General features: G+C 41.1%; 1 protein-coding gene across 1 annotated transcript in view; it reads left to right on the top strand.

The window, feature by feature from the left end:
- The first annotated feature begins 7,623 nt into the window (after positions 1–7,623).
- srcin1b (SRC kinase signaling inhibitor 1b) overlaps positions 7,624–22,551 on the top strand; it is a 61,575-nt gene continuing 46,647 nt past the window's right edge. Inside the window, exon 1 of the mRNA XM_087177318.1 lies at positions 7,624–7,931. Within this exon, the coding sequence (XP_087033444.1) occupies positions 7,644–7,931 (288 nt within the window). The 5' untranslated portion in view covers positions 7,624–7,643. The remainder of the gene's footprint in view (positions 7,932–22,551) is intronic.

The following is a 22,551-nucleotide window of genomic DNA, read 5'->3' as shown; positions in this document are numbered from 1 at the left end:
ATAGAAACCCTGCAGCAGATGCGTGTGAGAGTCACAATGTAATGTAACACAGGACTACAGCTTCTTTCTCACTGTTATACAAACACCCATGTACCTTTTGTTAATGCATCCTACCACACATGCACCTGTGTGTGCTCCTGCAGGCACACTCCATCACACCACCGCCTCCAGATCAAACGCTCAGGAAGAAAATGATTTGAAGTAAATTTGAGTGAAGCTCAGACGGGTACAAATGATTAGACCTCGACCCGATGAAACCATAAAACTAACAAATGGCCTCTGTCAGGCTCCGGCCAACAGTGGCCAAGGTTGTACAACCAAAACACACACTCGCACACTTACAGCCCCTGTAATGAGAAATGTTGGGACGTGGCCTTGAGCAGCCTTTTGGACCACGTCCCTTTCAGCTGAAATATGGTATCAGCGGCACAGTGACAATCACTCACTGGGTGTTTTAGTCCCTTATAATGAACACAGCATAATGAATCGTGTGAATAGTCCAGCATCAAGTGGAGGAGTATTATTCCTCGTGGGCTTACACATGTTTTTATTTCAGTATAAAAGTGTCCGCATGCATGTGAGCAAAGCTGAAATATAAGAAAACTTCCCAACGGCGACAACACCGGCGTTAAAGATTCAACAATGAGAGCAAAGTAAGACAATTAAAGGGCAATTCATCAGCCTGGACTGGTGGAGCTGTTAGCAGCAGCAGCAGCAGCAGCAGCAGCAGCAGCAGCAGCAGAGCCAGTTACAGAGGTGGTGCCAGGAGCATGCTGGGAGGAGGTGGCAGCCCATTAACTACCACCAGGAGCAATAATGACATGGTTCAGAAAAAAAACAGCACAGGGCTGGAACCGGCTTTACACATGGGTGAGTCATGTCATGATTTAAGTAATGTGTGCTGGTCTGGGCTGTTTGTGTATTGTACAGTATGTCTCTAAGTAAGACTGCATGGGAAATGTCAGCACGTCAAAAGATGCTTTTATTTTGATAAGTGAGCTTCAAAGCAAAGGTCAGCTGTTAAGATCTGTGAGTCTTTAAATCTGTGAGTTTATTGAAACAGCAGTTCATCATTCAGTGACAATATCATCACAGCTCTGTCAACTACTGATAATTTTTGAGAAAGATGAAAACTGAAAAGTATTATACAATCTGGCACAGATTAGGCACAATAAAATGAAGACATTGTTGAATGAGTACACTTCCCATTGATTAATTCTGATTAATTGCTAAGGTAGCATAATGTAGAGTCTATTCATAGACAGACGAGACAAAAACAAAAATTTTAAATTTGTCTGCAAACAAACATATCACAGATATGAGAAATAAAGTGTCCAATAAATTAAGTATTTATAAAAAAAATATTTGCTTTTAAACTCAACACAACTTTCTAAACTCAAGTAATTGTTCCTGAACCTTGTCTCAGTTAATTGAACCAAATAATATAGGAAATTATTAAGTAATGGACCCATGAAATAGCATTAGCAATAAATAATTGATAAAAGACAAACAAAAATGAGTGGAACATAATAAAAGAGCTGAATGGGAAATACAAAAAATATGTAATATTTATTTATTATTTATTCAAATGAATTCAGATGGACGAGAGTCGGAGGCATGGCTGCAGACTGCTTTGTTGTGACATCACAAAGTTCCAGAAGTCCTGACGGCTTGTTTTTAACCTCCTAGGACCTGGCGTCCACATATGTGGACCTCACATTTTGGGTTCTCTAGACCACAATACTAACTTTTTCTCAACAAGGGCCTGGTGACCACATATGAGGATATTATACTGCCACTCTAATCGAAATTTAAAACTAATGTCCTCATATGTGGACATCATTTTTCTCAGGTCCCAATCAGCCTAAATAGCAAAGAATAGAGCTCGGGTCTTAGGAGGTTAAGGCTCAGTGTCTGAATACAGGCTGTGTGCATTTCTCTGTGGACTGAGCTCTTTGATACTTTCACAGTATTAATATAGAACCTAAACCTGCTTTATAATCAAGCAACACATGGACATCTACCTTTATACTATTATACTATACTTTTAATGAAGACAAATATTAAAGCAATGGATTTATTAAATAAACATTAATTAGATAACCTATTATTACACGATGCACAGGGATGATATTTCATAGTTTACTATCAAAAAGAAAACAAATCCAGATATCTGATCAATAACGGAATATCTGTGCTGGAAAAAAGCTTTCAACTACGAGTGAGCAGGATGTCACGTAGGCAGCTGTTGGACACTGGTTGAACTGGGCAGATCCCAGCTAGAACTGTATGTGTTTCTATGAATATAAAGTACACTGGATGAATCGAGTTAAAATACAGGACAAATGTTTTTAGGAAGATGTGTGCAGCAGGTTTGGCAGCAGCACAGCTCCTTATGGTAAAATATAGCATCCCTTTGTCCCACATTCATACCCCACCACCCCCACACCCCCACACCCCCTCCCACATTGCAGGGGTTTGCTCAAGGCTTCACATAAATTATAGTGACAAGCCCTTGTCTAGATGTTCCCTCCATCTCTCCCTGTCCTCCTCTGTTTTATAACACTTTTTTTTTTCTACCATGGATACACACCGGCACGCCGCTGCCGCCGCCGAGCTCCTATCAGAAGATTTACATCTGTGACCAACACAAACACTTTCTTCCTACACCAGCAGAGAATTTGTGCCGTTGCCAGGCCGAATCCCCAGAGAGACAACATTTCAGGTTCTCAGGAATGAATGAAAGTGATTCAGGATTTCAGGCCTGCGACTAATGATTATTTTCATTATTGATTAATCTGCCGATCATTTTCTTGAGGCCGTCGCAGTTTCCCAGACTCCAGAGACATTGTCATATGTCTGGTTCTGTCTGATATGCAGACCCAAAGTGAACAAATCTTCACATTTGAGAAGCTGAATTGGCAAAAAATGACAAAATAATTAATTCAGGCTGTTGTAATTGATCAATTGATAAATCACTTAACTGCTTAATCGTTGCAGCTGTATCCATGATTATAGATCAGTGGCATTGATATAGAGGTGGTGGTCACCTCCTGTTCTATTACTACACACTGCCTTTAATAGGTTTATATATAATGATAAAAACGTATATGTGGGAGGATCAGTTGCTGTAGTCTGTGCTTGAGTTTCAAGTTTATAACTGTGAGCTAATGAAATCTAACGTCTTGCTTCAGCGCATCGTTGCAGCTCGGCAGCCAAATAAGAGGAGAGACCTTAAAGCTCAGATCAATAATGTGTAGAGACTGAAACACCAGCGGCCGTGTAATGTACAGTTTGATCTTTAAAGAATCGAGTCTGGAGCTTGTACACAGCCCGTGTGAGGAGACACTGTTTGTACAGTGTATGTTTGTGTATCTAGGAACATGATATTCACTCTGGTAACTGTGCGTAGTTTAGTCAGAGGGAAAGTTTCACTGATGTCACTGAAAGTTAAACAGATGAGCTCCGATCAGAGTGATGCTGCAGGTTCGACTCCGCTGACATGAGGCCAGTTTCAGTGTCTCACCTGCTCCTCCTGGAATTGTAGTGCATGTGAATGTGTTTGTTATATTCTGTACCATGAAACATGGAGCAGTTGTTGGTGAATGGAGCTTGAGAAATCATGTTGATTTATATCTCATCATGTATCATCATAGGTAATGATGATGATGAGCCAACATTTTCATTTTTCCCATAAATCATAATTCTACTTTTTTTTTTTTCTTTTTTAAATGATGGTGTTTTGTTGTCTTGTTTTTTTTAGCGGCATCAGCAGGTAGACTTGAAACTTTAACAGAGTCTTACCTCATAGTGACTCCAAACCTAACTGTGATGGATTTTATCGGCTAGCTGAACTATGACCAGGGTGCACAGTCTTTATTTCTCTGGGCAACATCTGTGATGTATAAACAAACAAAAATTTCCACACAGCCAAAGACATTAACACATTGGTCTTGGAGGTGAAACATGAAACTAATTGTTGGCTGGTTATTTACTGTGGGGCAGCTCTGCAGGTGAGCTGGACCGTACTGGGCAGGGGAGTGAATAATGTGTTTCTCAGAATCATAATAAATAATCCAAAATACGAAAAACAATGAAACATAACAGCCAAACCAGCCACTGAATGTCCTGATTCACATGTAGCCGGTTTTTAATTCCAGCGACACCAGCTCTAAATAATAACTAATAACAAAACAAAGAAACGTATTTGTTATATGTAAGATATAAGTTATATGTCGGAACATAACCCTGACTAACGTCTCCTGACAGATCTGTGCTGTGGTTTAAGTGTTTGTCCTAAAGCCTTCAAACCCTGAAGTCGTCAGTGCCACAGAACTGGCTGATAGTCTAAGACTTCATTTAATAATCAAGTCAGCTTGATTCTGTTCCTCTTTCCACACAGACTGCTGTCTAACAAACATCCTAGATAATTAACAGAGGACTAAACAGTGACTAAAACTATTGGTATAATTAGAAATGAACTTTTTTAGTCTGCATACTTCATCCACACATATTAAGGGCAAATACATTTTTTACAACTTTTTTAAAATTTCTCCCTTATCAAATTTATGATGAATTTTTTTTTTACATTTACAACCCAATTGTATTGATTATTTCTTTTTATTATTATTATTGTTTTTTTTACAGATATGAACATTTCTTATGCAAGATACAGTTCACAGAGGGAAATCTTCCTAACACTTCTCCAAGCATCTCACAGGCAGTTTGATATAGAGGGTCCAAATTTATGGAACTGTTTTTTTTTTTTATTTGGTGAGACTCATATTGTTTTGTTTTGTCATAACCTGTGTAACTATATAATGACATATTATAATATCATTTAGGTAGAGGTTTAGGTGGGCCTTTTCCCTATCCCTCAACTTGACCTACCAGTTTTATTTCTGTGTCCTTTATTTGATTTTCAGCTTCAGATATTAAAAAAAAAAAAAAAAAAAACTACACTTGTTCACTATCATCTAAACAACTCACTTTCAACTGCAGCTGTTCACCTGCACCCAGTCAGCAGTGCTTTACGCGTCAGTGGTCACAAGAGGGCACTAAACCATTCCCTGTACAAGACGACATCATTTCCATTCTTGTCACTTTTCCTTGACTGAATGTGACACGTATGTGGGACACTTCTGCCGTCATATAAAAACAGGCAGGTATTTTTTTTTTTTTCTTGCCTCTGGGTTCCCGGGACACTTGCAGTTGTTGGACTAGACAGATGTTGCAGCTGTTTTCACAGGGGGTATATTGCCAGAGGTGTTTTTGTGCTTTCATAAATATATATATGTGTGTGTGTGTGTGTGTGTGTGTGTGTGTGTGTGTGTGTGTGTGTGTGTGTGTGTATAAAACAGCAGTATTGTGTGTGTGAGTGAAACAAGAGACAGAAAACTGTATCTTCCAGACATTTTTAGACTGTGTGTGTGTGTGTGTGTGTGTGTGTGTGTGTGTGTGTGTGTGTTGTTTAAGGACAGAGTCAGTGTGTGGATGCTGCTGCAGGAGGTTTGTAGGTCCTCACATTAACACTTGACAGGCCTCCAGGTCCTTTTAACTACTGCTTATGTGTTTACACAATTAACTGTGCGCTGTGATATTAGCACGAACCATCTCACTCACTTACACTTGAATGGGCAGTTTAAAGTACCGCAGCACATCTGGATCACCTCTGGAGTATAAACCACGTAAACTTCACGTTATTCCTTAGCATTGTTAGATTCATTTCCCTCCTTTCAGGCAACTTGTTTTATTCTTTATTTCAGCAAGATATGAAAATTAACCAGCAGCGACTCGGAGTCGACTGATATGAGTAATCCATCACAATGAACAATTCGTTTCCTTGACTTTTTTATTAAAGTTGTGTCAGATTGTTGTGAGCTAAAGTTGTTGCAAGCAGGAAACTGCGATTTGCTCCCACATCTGAGAATTTATAGCCATCTGTCAAAAAGTGCTCCTCTGTCAGGCTCAAATCCAGGAGACAAACAGTGAGTAAACATCGCTGTCAAGGCAAATGAATAATGTGAATGTGGTCGTGTCTTCCATTAACTGCTGCTGTTCAGCAGTCGATTTTTAAACTCAAACACTCCCTGCTACTGCAGTAACTCTGAATAATGAGTATCTCAGCTTTATCTTTGAAATAGTCCTCAATACTTTATTTACTAAATTTAGGGTGTTGCTGACATGTTGTCTTGTTTCTTGATCTGGTGACATTTTCCTCTCTTTACTATCATTTTCTGCTCAGTAGATTGTGAAATTTATATAATGTTGCCGTATTACTCTGCATCCTTACTTAAAGGTCCCATATTTTCCTCTTCTTCTGTGTTTTATTTGAAGTGTTGATCCTTAAGAAGATCTGTTTGTGGTTTTAAGAACCAAAAACCATCTAGTGTAGTTTTACATCTCCTCTCTCAGGCTTCTCTCTGGAGCTCTAGTAACAACAGGTCTAAAGAGAGGAGGCTCTGAGTTTCTCCTTTGATTGGCTGACTGGTTTCAGAGTGATCCAATAAAAATATAGCAGATTTCAGGTAAACACTGGATGGTGGGTCCAGGTGGGCGGGGCTTGGGGCTTCCAGAAGTCCTGACGGCTGGTTTTAAGGCTCAGTGTCTGAATACAGGCTGTGTGTATTTCTCTGTGGACTGAGGCTTTGATACTTTCACAGCATTAATATAGAACCTAGACCTGCTTTATAATCACACAACACATGGACATCTACCTTTAGACTGTATGCGACCTTAAATAATAGTCGTATCCAAAAGCCTGAGACTACTGTATATTTACATATTTTCTTTTTTTTTAAGTATGTTTTTTGGGCTTCTTATGCCTTTATTTGATAGGACAGTAGAGAGACAGGAAATGGGGAGGCAGAGAGAGGGGGAATGACATGCAGCAAAAGCCTTCCGATGCGGGACTCGAACCGGGGCCAACTGCAGCGAGGACTGTAGCCTCTACATATGGGGCGCCTGCATAGACCACTACGCCACACGCGCCCCTATTTACATATTTCCTACCTATATAATTTGTTGTTTCAATGATAACAGTTTTTGCTGTTATTGTTTTGATCTAAGTTCATTATTGACTGTGGAAACTGTCTCACCTTAAGGTCCATTTAGTAGCTGTTCTGGAGCTTTTAGTCATGTCCCATGATCTTAGTCAGTGTTTTTTCTTTTCCTTGTTTTTGTTTCAAAGTTGAATCTTTGACCTTTGAAGAATCTCACCTCAAGGTCCAGTTCACTCATATTTTATATTATCTAAGTTGTTTTGCTTGACTGGTTGACAATGAGAGAGGCATATTGTTATTATTCCCCTAAATATATGCACATTCTCCTTGTTAAACATTAACCTGTTTCTAAACTTTGCCTCTTCAGGAGCTAAATTCCAGTGTGTGGATAATCTCTGCTTCTTCCTTTTTCCATGTTGGTAAAGTCAGGAAAAGTTCTGGCTGCGTGGAACACAGGAAGTCAGGAAATGTTTGGCAAAGTGAAGTTTGTAGGACTGACTATAATGTTCGAAAACATGCAGAATTATGTGACATCAAAGACATTAATAGTCATCTCACTGTTAATTCCTTCACTTTCTACCCCTCTCTCTCACCCCCACACTGACCCCTCCGTCTGCAGGTCGAGAGAAGAGAAAGGGTCCCATGATCTCTGCCGGCGATGCCGAGTTCCCGCGGGATTACCACACCCTGGCCGGCGGCGGCAACCGCGGGGCCCGGCGGTTCCCCGACAACACCAATGGGGGGTTCACGGCGTCCTCGCTGGACCGCCGCCACAACTCCGTGGCCGCCAAGAGCCTGGAGGCCCTGAACAGCATACACAAGGCGGACATCGAACGCCAGCGAGACGCCCTCATGGACCTTCAGAAAAACAAGTACTCCAACAGCCCCGGCAGCATGTCGCAGGGTTCCGCCGCCGCCGCAGGACGACAGGTAACTTCACCGCGCACTTAACGCACCTTATTAGCTGACAACAAATGAAATAACAAAGACTCCTGTGATGTTTTCCCGTGGTAACACAAGTATTATTATAACTGCACTGGTCACTAAAGTCCTCGTTAAGACTGCACATAATAAAGAACACATCTCACGCACACTCAATTCATTTCCATAAAAATAGACCAAGGTTGGATTATTCAGCTTTTTCCCAGAATCCTCCAGAGGACCAGTTGACATAAAGGACTCCGCTGCACCGCACAGCACCGTAATCACACCAGATACCACTGTTTACCTCTATAATCAAACATCAGCCACAGTTTATCCACCGCTTCCTCTATAGTACGTCAGGATATCCAGCTCACACAGCCGCAGTCCTGAGAGAACACCAAGAGAAAATAGCGCGAACACTGAAAGATATCGAAGGAACTATGAGGAAGATTTTACTCAATAAACATGTCCGTCTGAACCAGCAGGACACAGGATAACACGCCGTAAAGCAGGTTTCATCAGGGATACAGATGCTTAAACAAACATAAAACTGGAACAGTATACGGTCAAATATATCTTTTTTTTATCCAGAGTGATCTTCATGTATTTCTAATGTTTCTCTTGGGCAGTTTGGTGATTAAGACAAGAACTTATCAGCAATGAAATAGAAGAAGCTCAATCTACAATCTGATATTCTTGGTCCTGGTTGTTTGTTTGTGTAGAAAAGTTTCATTCCACCAGTTTTTATGCACATTTTATTATATGTATTCATTTATAATTCTATCCAGCTGTTTATATGCAGTTTCTCTGCCTCTGTGGCGGCAACAGCCCCAGCAGGAGGCGTCATGGTGTTTGGATTGTGCCCATCCACATCCTCATGAATATTATAGATTAGACTTGAGGGAATTTCATTACATTTGTCACAAACATTCCCTTGGGCTGCGGTCGAACAGTCAACATAATCTCCTCTCTAACCACTGCTCCTCGACCTGGATGGACAACGTCCTGAGGTCGAGGAAAGAGGACGTGAAGGAGAATTCATAAGGAAAAGACACCACGGTGCAGAGAGAATCTGACCGCACTTCACTAGGCTTTTTAAAAAAAAATGTTTTTAACTAACTTTATTTATAACATATGGACAATAAGTCCTCCTTTCCTAACCATAAAAACAAAACAAATTTAGTTGAAATAAGATGACATGAAAGGAATCCACAAGAAGACGAAGTTGAGGGGGTCGGGGGCATGTCGCAAATAGAAGCCCCCATACACACATGAAAAGCTCTACGTTCATTAATTTCCTGATGTTATTATAAAGGGTGACGATAGGACGATCAGACCGTGGTTAAGATCGTGTGACCCTTGTGTGAACTGACGCACTTGGAGCTGACCACTCGCCATCAGATCATTGCAGACGCGTGTTAATGCAGGTCTGAACAGGGCCTTTGGAATTCAGATGAAAAGAACTTAAGCAAACAAATGGATTCTGCCACAAATGAAACGGTTAATGTCATGCTGCCTCTCACCAGCACAGACCTCCACTCCACGAGAAAGAGGAGGATGAGCTCGGGTTGGGTGATATAACAAACCGGGTTGGTTGTGTCAGGCCATTGAGGCCAAAGCTATAAATCAGTGATTAATGGCAGTATTTGACTTTGGCATCAAACATTTTAGGAGAATTTATTTTCTCCTGCAGAGCTGCTGCCATTGAAAGAAGAAATGCATTCCCAGATTATCTATCACTGTATGCATTTTAATGCAGATCCAGGCCCACATTTCTGTACAATAACAAATCTAGAGGAGAGTGCAGCCTTGGGGGAGGTATGAGCTCGCTGAGTGCTTTCTCTATTTCCACATGTGAACATTTTCTTCCTGGGAGATAATAGAGGCACGTCGGTGGGCTCGGAAAACCCACACAAGCGCATTATGTGGCGAGATGTCTCTGGGGCTTTAGACACACACAGCGGAGGCATTTTTATGACCGGCTTGCTGGGTCAGTAATGGACACTTTTTTAGCGGTTATTATCTGAGAGAGTGAGCAATAGAATATGGAGAAAAGCATTTAAGTGAGTCAGTGAGAAAATGTCAGAATGTGAAATATATGATATTAAACTCTCCGCTCCACCGGATCTCTTTCTCCTTTGTCTCTGTCGGCCTCATATCCTCCCTCTGGTTCTGCCATCAATCACCGCATGCTCTGACGTGATACCTGTGACAGAGGGTCTGGACAGAACAGCCTGCCTCAGCTTTTCTTCGAGTACTTTAAAGGAATCGGTCAACATCTTGAGGGAATACATTGCATTTATTTTATTTTATTTTTTCAGTGTGAGATAATCTTATGTCTGTGCATTAGATACACAGCTGGACTCCGGGTGGTTATAGGCTTTAGCATAAAGGCAGGAGGCGAAACATCTGAATCTCACTTATTAACACAGTGAATCTTGTATGTTTATCTGCAGGAGAACAGATATGTACAGTTTACTTATCTGCTCGGACTCTCATACTGTTGCCTCGGGTGCCAGATGCAGTGAGCACAGGTTTTGGTTTTGGTCTCTGTGCAGGAACAATTGTATGCCTAACAAGCAGAGCAAATTGATTTTGTTAGTCCTCGTTGGGTTTGGAGGTGGGGTTATTCTGTCCGAAACAATCAGCAGAGACTGATCTATCAGCAGTATCTGTCAATTTGAAAGCTGTTATATCTGTTAAATTGACTTAAAGCGGCATTAATCTCATCAGACTTTATTTCAAGGCAATTTTTCTGTCGCTTTTTTCTGTATTTATTTTATGGCTCTGTCACAGGAAGGTGAAATCTCTATTATTAAAGGTCCCATATAGTATAAAGGTAGATGTCCATGTGTTGTGTGATTATAAAGCAGGTCTAGGTTCTATATTAATACTGTGAAAGTATCAAAGCCTCAGTCCACAGAGAAATACACACAGCCTGTATTCAGAAACTGAGCCTTAAAAACCAGCCATCAGGACTTCTGTCACTTTGTGATGTCACAACAAAGCAGTCACCACTCAGAGCCATGCACCAAGTTCCGCCCACCTGGACCCACCATCCAACCTACCTGGCTTTGGTTTCACTGAGTGTTTACCTGAAATCTGCTATATTTTATTGGATCACTTAGAAAACAGTCAGCCAATCAGAAGAAAGACTCAGAGCCAATATTATTATTATATATTTGATATTATTTAACAAGCTTTGACTTTCCTGATATAGGCCTGAAATTCTTTGTTGCATTTTGCTTTGCACTTATGCACTACTGCACTTCCTTTATAATATTGTATCTTACTTGATTGTACATATTTCATATATTCTTTTTTTAACTTTATTTATTCTTATCTTATTCCTTCTGTGTCTTCTGTTTTTAACTTTATATCAAACAGTCTAAAATCCCAAAATATTCACACAGGACAGACAAAACAGCAAAACATCACAGTTAAGCGTCAGTTGCACTTTGGTTACAAAACATGAATTAATCGATTATCAACATAATAGCTACTAATAATAATCCTACTGATCAATTGATCGATGGATTATTTCAGAACTTGCACTGAATTCATGCTTGTATTAGGTGGTTGTTATCAGCTGCTTCACAATCACTGGCTCGCTCATCATTGATATTATTATTGTTTATGCGAAGCTAGGTTTCCTACAGCCTGATTCCAGCTCCAAACTCAACACAGATTCATTTCAATCTTTTCATCTGATTCTCTGAAAGAAAAAACAAATAAACACTGAACTACGTTTTTAACTCTGCTCTCTCTTTTCTCTCTCATCCCTCCCTCCAAACCAAACCTCTTCTGTCAATCACAACTCAGTCTCTGATCTCACCCGTCCCGCTCCTCCCTCCTCTCCACCCACTCTTCTCTCTCCATGTGCTGTGTCTATTTACCCAAACCACACCGTCTATCTCCTGATGGAAAAGGTGGACTGAGACGGGGAGAGAGAGAGGGAGAGTTGGGAGAAACAGGTGGAGTCTGCTGTCGTCATGGCAACCCACTGTCTCCCATATAAGGCAACTGAGTGATATCATATGGTTGGCAATGCCTGGGCTTTGGAAGGAGGCACACGCTGTACTGAGTGAGAGGCAACAGCAGCGGGAGAGAGAAGGACCGACAGGGAGAGACAGTGAGGGAAGGAGGGAGGGTGTTTTTTTATCGTTTATATCAGGGACTTGGGGCGAGAGAGTGACACACAAGAAGAGAGAGCGAGAGAGAGAGAAAGAGAGAGAGGAAGAGGAGGAGGAGGAGGAGGGGCACGAAGAGATGCTAACTGCCTCTTAGGTGCTACTACGGGTACAAGCGAGGGGGGACTCTGGCGGATCCTCGGGGCGCGGGAAAGACACAGAGCCGCAGTGAAAAAAAAAAAACATGGAGAGGGGGGAGGAGGAAGAGGGAGGCGTGTGGAGCAGGAGGATGCACCAGGCGGCCGACGTGCTCATTAAGTAGCTACGGTAACTCTCTCTAACCCCGTCCTTGCATCCTCAGCTGAGACGTTTGGGCATTCCTCCGTGGAGCTGCCATGACTGTGTGACGCTCGTGCTGCTGCATGACTGATGACGGAGTGGAGGGTGATGGAGTGATGTAAAGTACAAGTGTGTGTGCGTGTGTGTGTGTGTGTGTCTGTGTGTGTCTGCATCTTCTCAATATATGTGGATGGATATGTATTTGTGTGTGCAGTCCAGGTGATGTAAAGATAGTTAGCACAAAACTCATCTTCTCCTCCCTTTCTGTTTAATTTAAGTAAGTGTGTGTGTGTGTGTGTGTGTGTGTGTGTGTGTGTGTGTGTGTGTGTTTTTTAGGTGTTCCCAAGCAGGCAGGTGTTTTCCAGGTGTGTCTTTTGCTGCCGCAGTGATGTGTGTTCAAGTATGTGTGTGAATGCATGCGTGCACATGTTGTTAAGCCTCTGAGTAGAAGCATAATGTTCAAACATAAACACAAGTGTGTGTTAGTGTATGAGTGAGTGCACATGTGTCGGTGTGTGTGTTTGGACTGGAGAGGAAGCAAAGCGGACAGTGAGTGAGTGAGTGAGAGGGGGTAGAAAAAAAGAGGGTGGGTACAAAGATGGCTACTTGGCATGCAGGTCAGGCATGCATGTCTCTGTGCTCATCCCTCTCTCGCTGTTTTCTCTTTTTCTTTTCTCTCCTTCTCTTCTTCTTCCCGTCTTCCTACCCCCTCGTCTCTCTAAGCCCTGTCTGCCTTGGCGCATATGTGCGCCTCGGGATTTCAGCTCAAGTGATTGAGAAATATTGCAGGCAGTAATCACTGAGTCACGGCGCATAGGGGGCCTGTTTGTGTTAGATGAGACAGGTTTTATGTTCCAAAAAATGTCCGCTTGTTGGTGCATTAAATTATCTGTGGAGTGACTTGGCGGTAATTCTTGTCATTCCAATTTAAGGTGAATAAACCATGGGAGCGGGTGATTACACAGCGCGCAGCTCTGTGTGAACGCTAAGATATATTGGGGATTATAACACAATGGGTACTTGACTTCACAATTATCAGCTGTTTGTTTCTGTTACAATCATTTTTGACAAGAACCTGTGTGGAGGATGATAATATTAACGCCTGTTTCCCAGTTGTCAACTTGTAATTACGAGGCCACCACGTGGAAGGAAGTGCTTCAAAGTTGAAACCGTGAAGTCAGCTTGAGGTTGACGAGGTTGCTAGCTCTGTAGCTTGAGAAATTATACATCACAGCATTATTATTCTTTAGCAATGAAAAAGCAAATATAAAGCTGGTGAGATGAATGTAAGTAGGGCATTTATTGATTGCAAACTAGGAGACCAAATTATGAATCTGCTCAAATGAGGTGTTCGGGCAAATGTCAAAACTAGTGCATCATCATTTGCAATACATCAGAGAGCAGATACGACTGTGTTAGTCCTGCAAAGATACAGAACCAGATCAAAAGAGCAGCAGCATGTAAGTCACAGACAGGGACAATGGAAATATGAACTTTGGGCAGTCAGCCTTGAGCTTTCTTAATTGATCGGTAGTGATGGAAAGAATGAGATCGCAGATGCGAGCGGCTGAAATGAGTTTCCTCCATATTGTGGCTAGGCTCAGCGTCAGAGATAGGGTGCGGAGCTTGGAGTAGAGTCGCTGCTCCTTCATGTCGAAAGGAACCAGTTGAGGTGCTTCGGGCATCTGATTAGGACTCCTCCTGGGCGCCTTCCTTTGGAGGTTTTCTGGGCATATCCAACTGGGAGAAGACCCCGGGGTAGACCCAGAACTCACTGGAGGGATGTGCATATCCCATCTGGCCTGGGAACGCCTCAGGATCCCCCAGGAGGAGCTGGAAAGTGCTGGAGATGGGGACGTCTGGAATGCCCTGCTTAGCCTGCTACCACGACTCGACCCCTGATAAGCAAAAGAAAATTGATGGAGCTCTGAGCTTTTGCACATTCAGTTTGAACTAGAATAATGGATAAGACATTTAGGCTTGGGCGATATCATTTGATATTTTGATACAGTCCAGCCTGAAAATCACGATATGCAATATTATCACATATGGCAGGAAATATTGCGATATTCGATATTATCAAATAGATCTTATTGAATATCAGTCCAAGCTTAATATATAAAAGTTTCAACATTAGTTCATGCACAGAAGAGCTCACATGTTGGTTCAGAGTTAAATGAGAGTGAGAAGGAGGTGACCACGCGAGTGAAGGAGATAATAACAAGGCAAGAAAATCCATCAGAGAGAGATCAAAGGTAGTTGGTTTGCAAAGATCAACAGAAGCAGGTGCACACAGAAAGACTACAAAATAGCAAATAACCCGTGAGACCAAGGAGCACAAATGTTATGACCAGAAAAGAGAACCTGTTTGACTGCACCGCATGTTCAGAACACTCTCCGAAATGTAGGCGGACACGTTTCCTCATTGATGATTAAGAACAGACTTCATGACCTGAACCTCAGAAGATTCATCACAAGAACCAAACACCTCAAAAACAGAGAGGTCAGCTGCAGTTCACAAAAACACAGGAGAAGAAGTTCTGTTAACTGAAACAAAAATGATCCTCTATCAAAATGATGTTAGGAACAGCACATGACCCAGAGCCACTACCTCATCTGTCAAACCTGGTGCCTGTTCTGTTCTGGCTTAGGCATGTATTGGTGCAATGGACCTGGCACATTGGTATTTATTGATGATTTCACTGCTGATGGAAACAACCAGGTGAATGCAGAGGTTTACAGGAGTAGTCTGTGGCTCAGATTGAGTCAAATGCATCAAAAGCCATTGGACGACAATACCATCATTGAGCAGGACAACGATCCTAAACATACGTTCAGAGAAACCACAGAGGTTTTCAGGATGAAGAGATGGAATATCCTGGTCTCAGTCCACTTGCTGAAGACCAGACTAAGGGAACAGACTTTCACTACAAGCAAGGAGGGGAAGCTCTAGCTCTAGCTCTGTCTGTGGGTAGAGGACTTCAGGCAGTCATTAACTGCAAATTAAAAAATCTTAAAAATTATGATTTAGTTTTACTGATCTGTCCAATTACTTCCGAACACCTAAACTTTAAGCATTCTCTGTTAAAAGGGCCATATCTCCCACACAGCTGTTTCAATATTGATGTGAACCCACTCAATTAAAGTAGAGACTTGTCACTTTAATGCAGTATCTATTATTTTATTTCAAACTGAATGTGCCGAAGCCCGAAGAACCAAAAGATGTGTTATTGTCCAAATACTTACGGCCTGCACTGTATCTGAACTGTAACTATAACTATATAAAAAGTAATTATGTTTTAATAAAGTCTTGGTGAATGAGATGCAGACACTGGGGAAAGTCATCCTTTGGTTTAATCAACAGACCGATGGTTTTCATTATATTTATAGCATAGACCCCGACCCAGGTTAGGTGTGTTTGGTAATATCGATGCAGAATGAATTGTACCCGTTTTTCAGGCGGAACACTTGACCTTTTGAAGAGAAATGTAAATAATATTTCCACCCTGTTTCTTCATTTGTTATCTGTAGGCTTGTAAGGTTAGGGATTAATGTTCAACCATGTGCAGATGTTTCAAGTAAGTAAGCTGTGTCCCAATTCAGGAGCCACATCCTCCGGAGGGTGCATTTGAAGACCGACTGCATCACAGCGCCGCGACTTGGCTGTTCCATTTCAAAGGCCCCCCCCCTAATGCGTCCTCCTTTTCCTGGGCAATGAAGGTTCCAACGTGTGGATCCTTCACAGCCCAACCTATCCCAAGATTAATTGCGTGGTGGTGATAAAAGTAATGTTACACTTTTAAGTCTAAGTATTGGGTTTAAGCTCAGTTCAGCTAATGGTACATTACGTTAAAAATCGAAGGGCCTTAAAACCTCAAGTCACGGTTGCTAGGTGACAGGAGCCGCACTTTGCGACGCAACAGTTCCTTGTATTCGCCGGCTTGGGAAGGCGACACCTTCGTTGACCGTGTCCACATTGCATTCCCTGAATTGGGACACAGAAGCAGACTCAAGTGATTTTAGACCCTTTTCAAGACTTCACAGGCTGATAAACTGCATGTGGATGTGTCATAGAAATTCAGCAAATATTTAGGATGAGTGTTGAAATACCACTATTCTACAAAATATAAAAAAGGGGATTTAAGGAGAGAAAGGCTAAAAAGTGTAAGCTTTGAGATGCAGAATCAGGCTGTGCAGACTTTATATGTTTGATTAAATGTGAGAGGAGAAGCTGGGTGGCTGTGTTTGGTTGCGGTGCAGCTAAAGCAGACTGAGGCTGGGTGGCATCAGATCAGGTATGATTGTGCTGTTTTGGTCAACGGGTTTGGACACGGGCCTGGAAGCCACATTGAGCTCTGAAATCTGGGTCACAGCAGCCCACAGGCCCGTCGAGGTCTTTGTTTCTCCCGTCCCGCCTGCTCCACTCCATATTCAACATGAAGTGAGACGAATTTCAAAAGTTGCAACTGAGATTCCGGGAGCGAGCAGAGAAAATCTCTGGGATCCAGGCAGCTCCCTGAACAGCTGCTCAAACATGAATTAAGTTCCACCTACACCTTCATTTAATTATTAAGAGGATTTGTGTTTTCAGAAGCTCTCAGAGCGTATGTGATGGAATTTAGAGTCACAGATGACACAAACACACCTGAGCTCTGAATTGAAAGTCACATTAAAATAAACCAAAAGTGCAAGTCGGTATTAAAATGAGCACGGTTGGCAGCTACAGTGTCAAATATGCACACTCTCACTTTTTACTAAAATAGTTGTAAATTGTTTGTTGTGACAGTAGATTTGTAGACTTCAGTGTTCAGGAAAGCTGCGAGGGGCTGAGAGTGAAGAGGCAGCATACAAATGTTAAACCCAATCCTGTGTTTGGGGAACATTTAGGATGAGTGTATTCCTTCAACAACTTGAGTTTAAATGCTTTTCATTACAGTTAAAAAAGAGTATTGAGGCTCTATGAGGTTTGGCTGCAGCTTTCCATAGACAGAATCAGTTGAATTATTCCCTGTGAGTCTCATCTAGTTTCTTGTCTGAAATCAAAGTTGTTGGAGAACTGAAACTCTTTCATTCTTCTGTCCGCCGCTCAAAACATAAGGGTATCTGCAGGTCTCGAAAAATCTTGAAAGGCCTTGAATTCAATTCCCTTTACATACAAAGTCTTCGATGGAACTAGAAATTCTTTTGCATGTCTTTATTCAGGTTTTGAGTCACATTGTGTTTATTTATGTCTCCTTGTGGTAATTTTGAGTCTCTCTCTTGTCAAGTTGAGTCTCTTTGTAATGATGTTGTCTTTAGTTTCTTGTCTGAAACCACAGTCGTTGGAGAACTTTTTCACTCTTCTGTCTGTCTGTCAAAACATTAGGGCATTTGCAGTTCTTGATAAGCCTTGAATTCAATTCTCTCAATAAACAAGGTCCTAGATGGAACTAAAAGCTATTTAGCATGTCTTTATTTGAGTTCTGAGGCCCTTTGTTTGATGGTTTTACATCTCTGTTAGTCACATTGTGTTGTTTTATGTCTGGTGGTTATTTTGTGGTCATTTTGAGTCTCTCTTCTTGGTGGTTTTGTGTCTCTCTCATGTCATGTTGAGTCTCTTTGTGGTCATTTTGGGTCTTTGTGGCCACTGTGAATTTTGTGTATTAGTTTTGAGTCTCTGGTCGTTTTGAGTTGCTGTTGTGGCCTTTTCGTGTCTCTTTGTATCCCGTTCTACTACCGATGTGACTGACCATGAAAAGGGTACTGAGCTGCACTCTGTGTGGTTTTAAAAAAGGTCTTAAAAAGCCTTGAATATAAATCATTGAACTCTGCAGAAACCTTGCAACATTTTCTTTTTTCATTTGATATTGGATTCAGCTATGAGTCGAATGGACTGTGGTGATGACATTTGATTACTGTTGAGTCGACCTCTAACAGAGCTCTGTGTTCCGTCAAACACTGTTTGACTGTAGGTATGAACAGAAGTTGTCGACCGCAGCACAGTCTCTGATCGACCGTGACTTGTCCAACATACAGAAAAACATTTGACAGTAATGTCTCTGTACAACAAGGAGGCAGGCATCTTGGCACAGATAAGAGCAGTCACATCCAGAAGCTAATCCTGCACCATCATGTGTGATTGATTGATTGATTAATTGATGGATTTTGAGGTTACTGCTGCCTCTTCTTTTGAGGACCTGAACAAAAACACACTGTTATCTTTCTGTTATATTGTTATTGGTCAGTGCTAAGCTAGTACTTGGTGTTAGCTTTGCACCACGGTATGAAACACGTCTATAACATCAGAATGCATTGACACTGTTGGACGGGCAGTAATAATCAGTCCGGCAGAGTTATTATAGCTTTTCTCAGTTGTCATGACTGCTTATCGTCATGTCGACTGTCTCGCCCAGCTGCTTTACCAAGATCCACAGTGGAGACAGTCACTTTATCAGGTTATAGCCACTGATTACTCTGAGCTGTATCTGTGATTGTTTTAATTTTGGCAAATTAACTGAACTGTAGAACAACTGGCGGTCATGTATCTCTGCCAGAGCTTCACAAGTCTCTAAATTTGTAATTTTGATGATACTAAATGTTTATTTTTCTTTTTATTATAATGCATCTGGATCTCCGTTCAAGTGAATATAGTATAAACGAGACGAAATGTAAAGCCTGTGTCTGCAGGCACTCCAGAATTCTACATTAAAATTCAGACTTTTTCTCAGAGTCATAACTCAGACACGGACGTGATAAACATATTTATAGATTCAGTGTGACTTACCCCTTTTGATGGATGTCATTATCATAGATGTCCATTGTGAATAAATGTTGATAAATCCACTTAATCATAAAGAAAAATATGCTGCTTATAACTCCAGATCTTTCCCAGGATTCATCACGTTTTCTTCAGTATCAACGCAATCCAGTGATGTTTGTACATGAAGGGCTACATTGCTAATTCAACATACCTGGTGCCATAAATGGTCCCAATTTGCCAAAATATAAACAAATATAGGCTGAATATGTAATAATAGTAATAATAATATATAGGCTGTTAAAAGGGAGCTTTCCTCCCCACTATCGCTAAGTTCTTGCTCTTCGTGGAAACTGTTGAACTGTTTCTCTCTATAATATTGTAAGTTCTTCATCTTACCCTGTAAAGTGCCTCGTGATAGAGTGTTTGATTTGGTGCTATAAAAATAAAAACTGAATTGAAATTGAATTGAAAACTACAATGATTAACCTCCAAAATAGAAATGTCAAAATCCATTAATATGATTTTTTTTCAATTTGCACTATCATGTTTTGTTTTTTTTTACGTTACTGAAGACGTGTTGGAAGGTTCAATTGTTGATATAAAGTTATTATAGCTGTTGATAATTAACCTTTAACTGTAGAATCTGTATATTAATATAAGTGTCAGACCAGATATCTCCATCAGAGCTTCACGATTCTCTAAATTTGTTAATTCTTTCCATTATAATGCATCTGGATCTACGCATAAAAAAGACAGTCACTGCAAGGTATAATTATTTTTAAATCCAAGTAGGTGCAGTAGTAAAAAAAAAAAAAAGAAAACACAATGAAAACATCTTCCAATGTTCATTGACCGAGAAAAACTACCTAAGCTAAGGTAGAAATGTGATAGCAGTGTTGTTGTGCAGTATAAAGGAGCCGTGTAGAGGCCACAGAGGGTCCTTTATCTCTTGGAGTGCAGCCATCCATTCTGTCGCTTTCACATCTTTTTCTTTCACGTTGCTGTTAGTTAGTCTTAAAAAAGACTCATGCAGAGACCTTGGGTTCAGATCCATTTTTCTGATTCAACACATTTAGCATTCATCAGTCCACGTTTATTGACTGGAAATTGTTAAGGAACTAGTGATGCTTGATCGGGCTTCACACCTTTCATTCAGGAGAAACGGAGGAGCTGGGCTCTATACTACAGCAGCTTCACTCTCCAGGTTTCAGTCTTTCTAGTAGATGTTGAACCTGCTGCAGGGACAAGAGCATCAGTGAGGTCCAGCCCCTGGTGTTGGGTGATCCGGTCTGGCTTATAGTTGGTCTTCCAGGTCATCCCAAAGGTGTTGGATGGGGTTGAGGTTTGGACTCGTTCAGGACGAGTTCTTCTGCACTAGAAAACCATTTCTTCATGGAGCTGATCGAAACAGGAAAGGGACCAACACAAGTCAGTCATAAGCGCTGCTCTCTCTGATAGTCTAACCACATACCACCATCAATAATCAATGCTTTCTGGAAATCACAGAATGTGGAACAGCAGAGTCTATGGTCTGATAATTCATAACTGATGGAAAAAACTACAAAACTGAGTGAAAAATTGAGGTAGAATCATTCTGGTCTAAATTGAAAATGGAGAAGTGTCATCATCTTTCCACTCCCATGATAAACTTATTTAGCAACACTGCTTCTGCTCCTCTTTTACCCTGTAGGCACTAAAAATAAGGCTGCTGATATTGTATATTTTAGTCATTGTCAACAAAACCAACAATAAATGTAACACACTAACAAGTACTGTGTGTTTCCAGAGCCAGATACAAGACAAAAGAACAATAATCAAGTAAAACAAATATATAAATACAGTTAATGAAAAAATCAAACAACAAAGTCGGTGAAAGCAGGTACAAACAGATTTTTTTTTTAAATTTTTAAAGTACTTTGTAGTGAGTTCCAGGTGGATGATGCAAAGACTCCAAAACCAGATCTTCTAAGCTCAGTTACAGGGGACTCAAGGGACATGGAGTCATTCATTAGTCCTAGTGTGACGTGGTCCAGCATGGAAGTAATATGTGAAGGCAGTTCTGGTAAATAAACAAATACATATGCAAATCACGCCTCAGAGAGAGAGAGAGAAAGAGAGAGAGAGAGAGAGAGAGGACCAGCCAACCTTTTTATACAGGATGCACTGATGAGTGTTATAAGCATCATCAGTAATGAACCTGAGAGCAGAGTGGTAGACGGCATCAAGGGGCTTTAGAGCTACAGCAGAGCTGCACAAGATGTCCCCATGATTTAAAACTGATTAAAAGAAAAAGTTGCCTCAACAAGTTTTTCTACAATCCAACAAGAGGCAGGATTTATTCCCAAAGTAAAAATCAATCTTTTACCTTTAACATACACACAAAATTCGATAACTTATGAGCATAACTATGCTAACAAATAAGAGCAAAAGGATGCATGAGAATTAGGCTTGGGTGATTTGGAATAATGAAACAAAATTGAACATCACAATACAGTCAAAATGAATTAGTAAAATTGATATTATGAAAAATAATGCATGGTGGTGGGTGCGATATTATTGAAGATCTGTCCAAGCCTATGAAGTTATGCTCGGCTGTGATTGGTGTATTGAAAGAAAAGAATGGTGGAACAAAAGTACACAGGTAGGTGGATAAGGTTGTCCACGTACATTTGGCACGTACATCTTAAAGACTCAAACGTGCGTGGACCCGAACGTTGTCCTCTGCACAGATGAAGTGAAGATGGCAGCTTCTTACTCCGGTATCGGTTCGTCGCTTTAATCCTGCTCCTGGGTCCACGCCAGACAACTCATGCATCATCTGGGGAGAGTGTGTGGGGCTGAGTTTAGGAGCTGCCCGGCCTTCCATCATTAGTGTGTGTGTGTGTGTGTGTGTGTGTGAAGCCACTGTAAACATTTGATTAATTGCTGAGAGGCAATTACAAGCAATTAAAGTCCTATTATGATGGCAGTGAAGGACAACCTAAGCTAATCTGGCTATCATCATGATAATTAGCTCATCATTTTTTCACCAAGTTTGAATGTAACGAAAAAGAAAAATGGTTGTTTATTGGTTTGTTTGTTTGTTTGTTTGTTTACGCTGAACTACAATTTGTGGTCATTTTAAACAGTGGTGAAGACATTTTGCGGCACGTCGCAGCCGCTGCATGAAAATAATTCACCGTTAAACCTCTTAAACTTCATTAGTCACACTTTGTGGTATCACTCACAGATCTTCACATGGGAACTGAGTGACGCAGCAGTTTCTCTCCGTCTGTCTGGTTTTATCTCACTCTTCTTTTGCTTGATCTTCTGTAGTGTGGTTGTACATGAGAAAATGTCTCACACTCGGTCCTTTTCTCTTCTTTTACCCCTCCCCTGTCCCTTTTCTGTCTCCTCTGTTCTTTGTTTTTCTTACCCC

The sequence above is a fragment of the Seriola lalandi genome, unplaced genomic scaffold, assembly GCF_002814215.2.
Source record: "Seriola lalandi dorsalis isolate HSWRI2012SDOR001 ecotype SW California unplaced genomic scaffold, Sedor1 jcf7180002054585, whole genome shotgun sequence".
NCBI classification, from domain to species: domain Eukaryota; kingdom Metazoa; phylum Chordata; class Actinopteri; order Carangiformes; family Carangidae; genus Seriola; species Seriola lalandi.
This window is presented reverse-complemented; position numbering and strand designations above follow the sequence as displayed.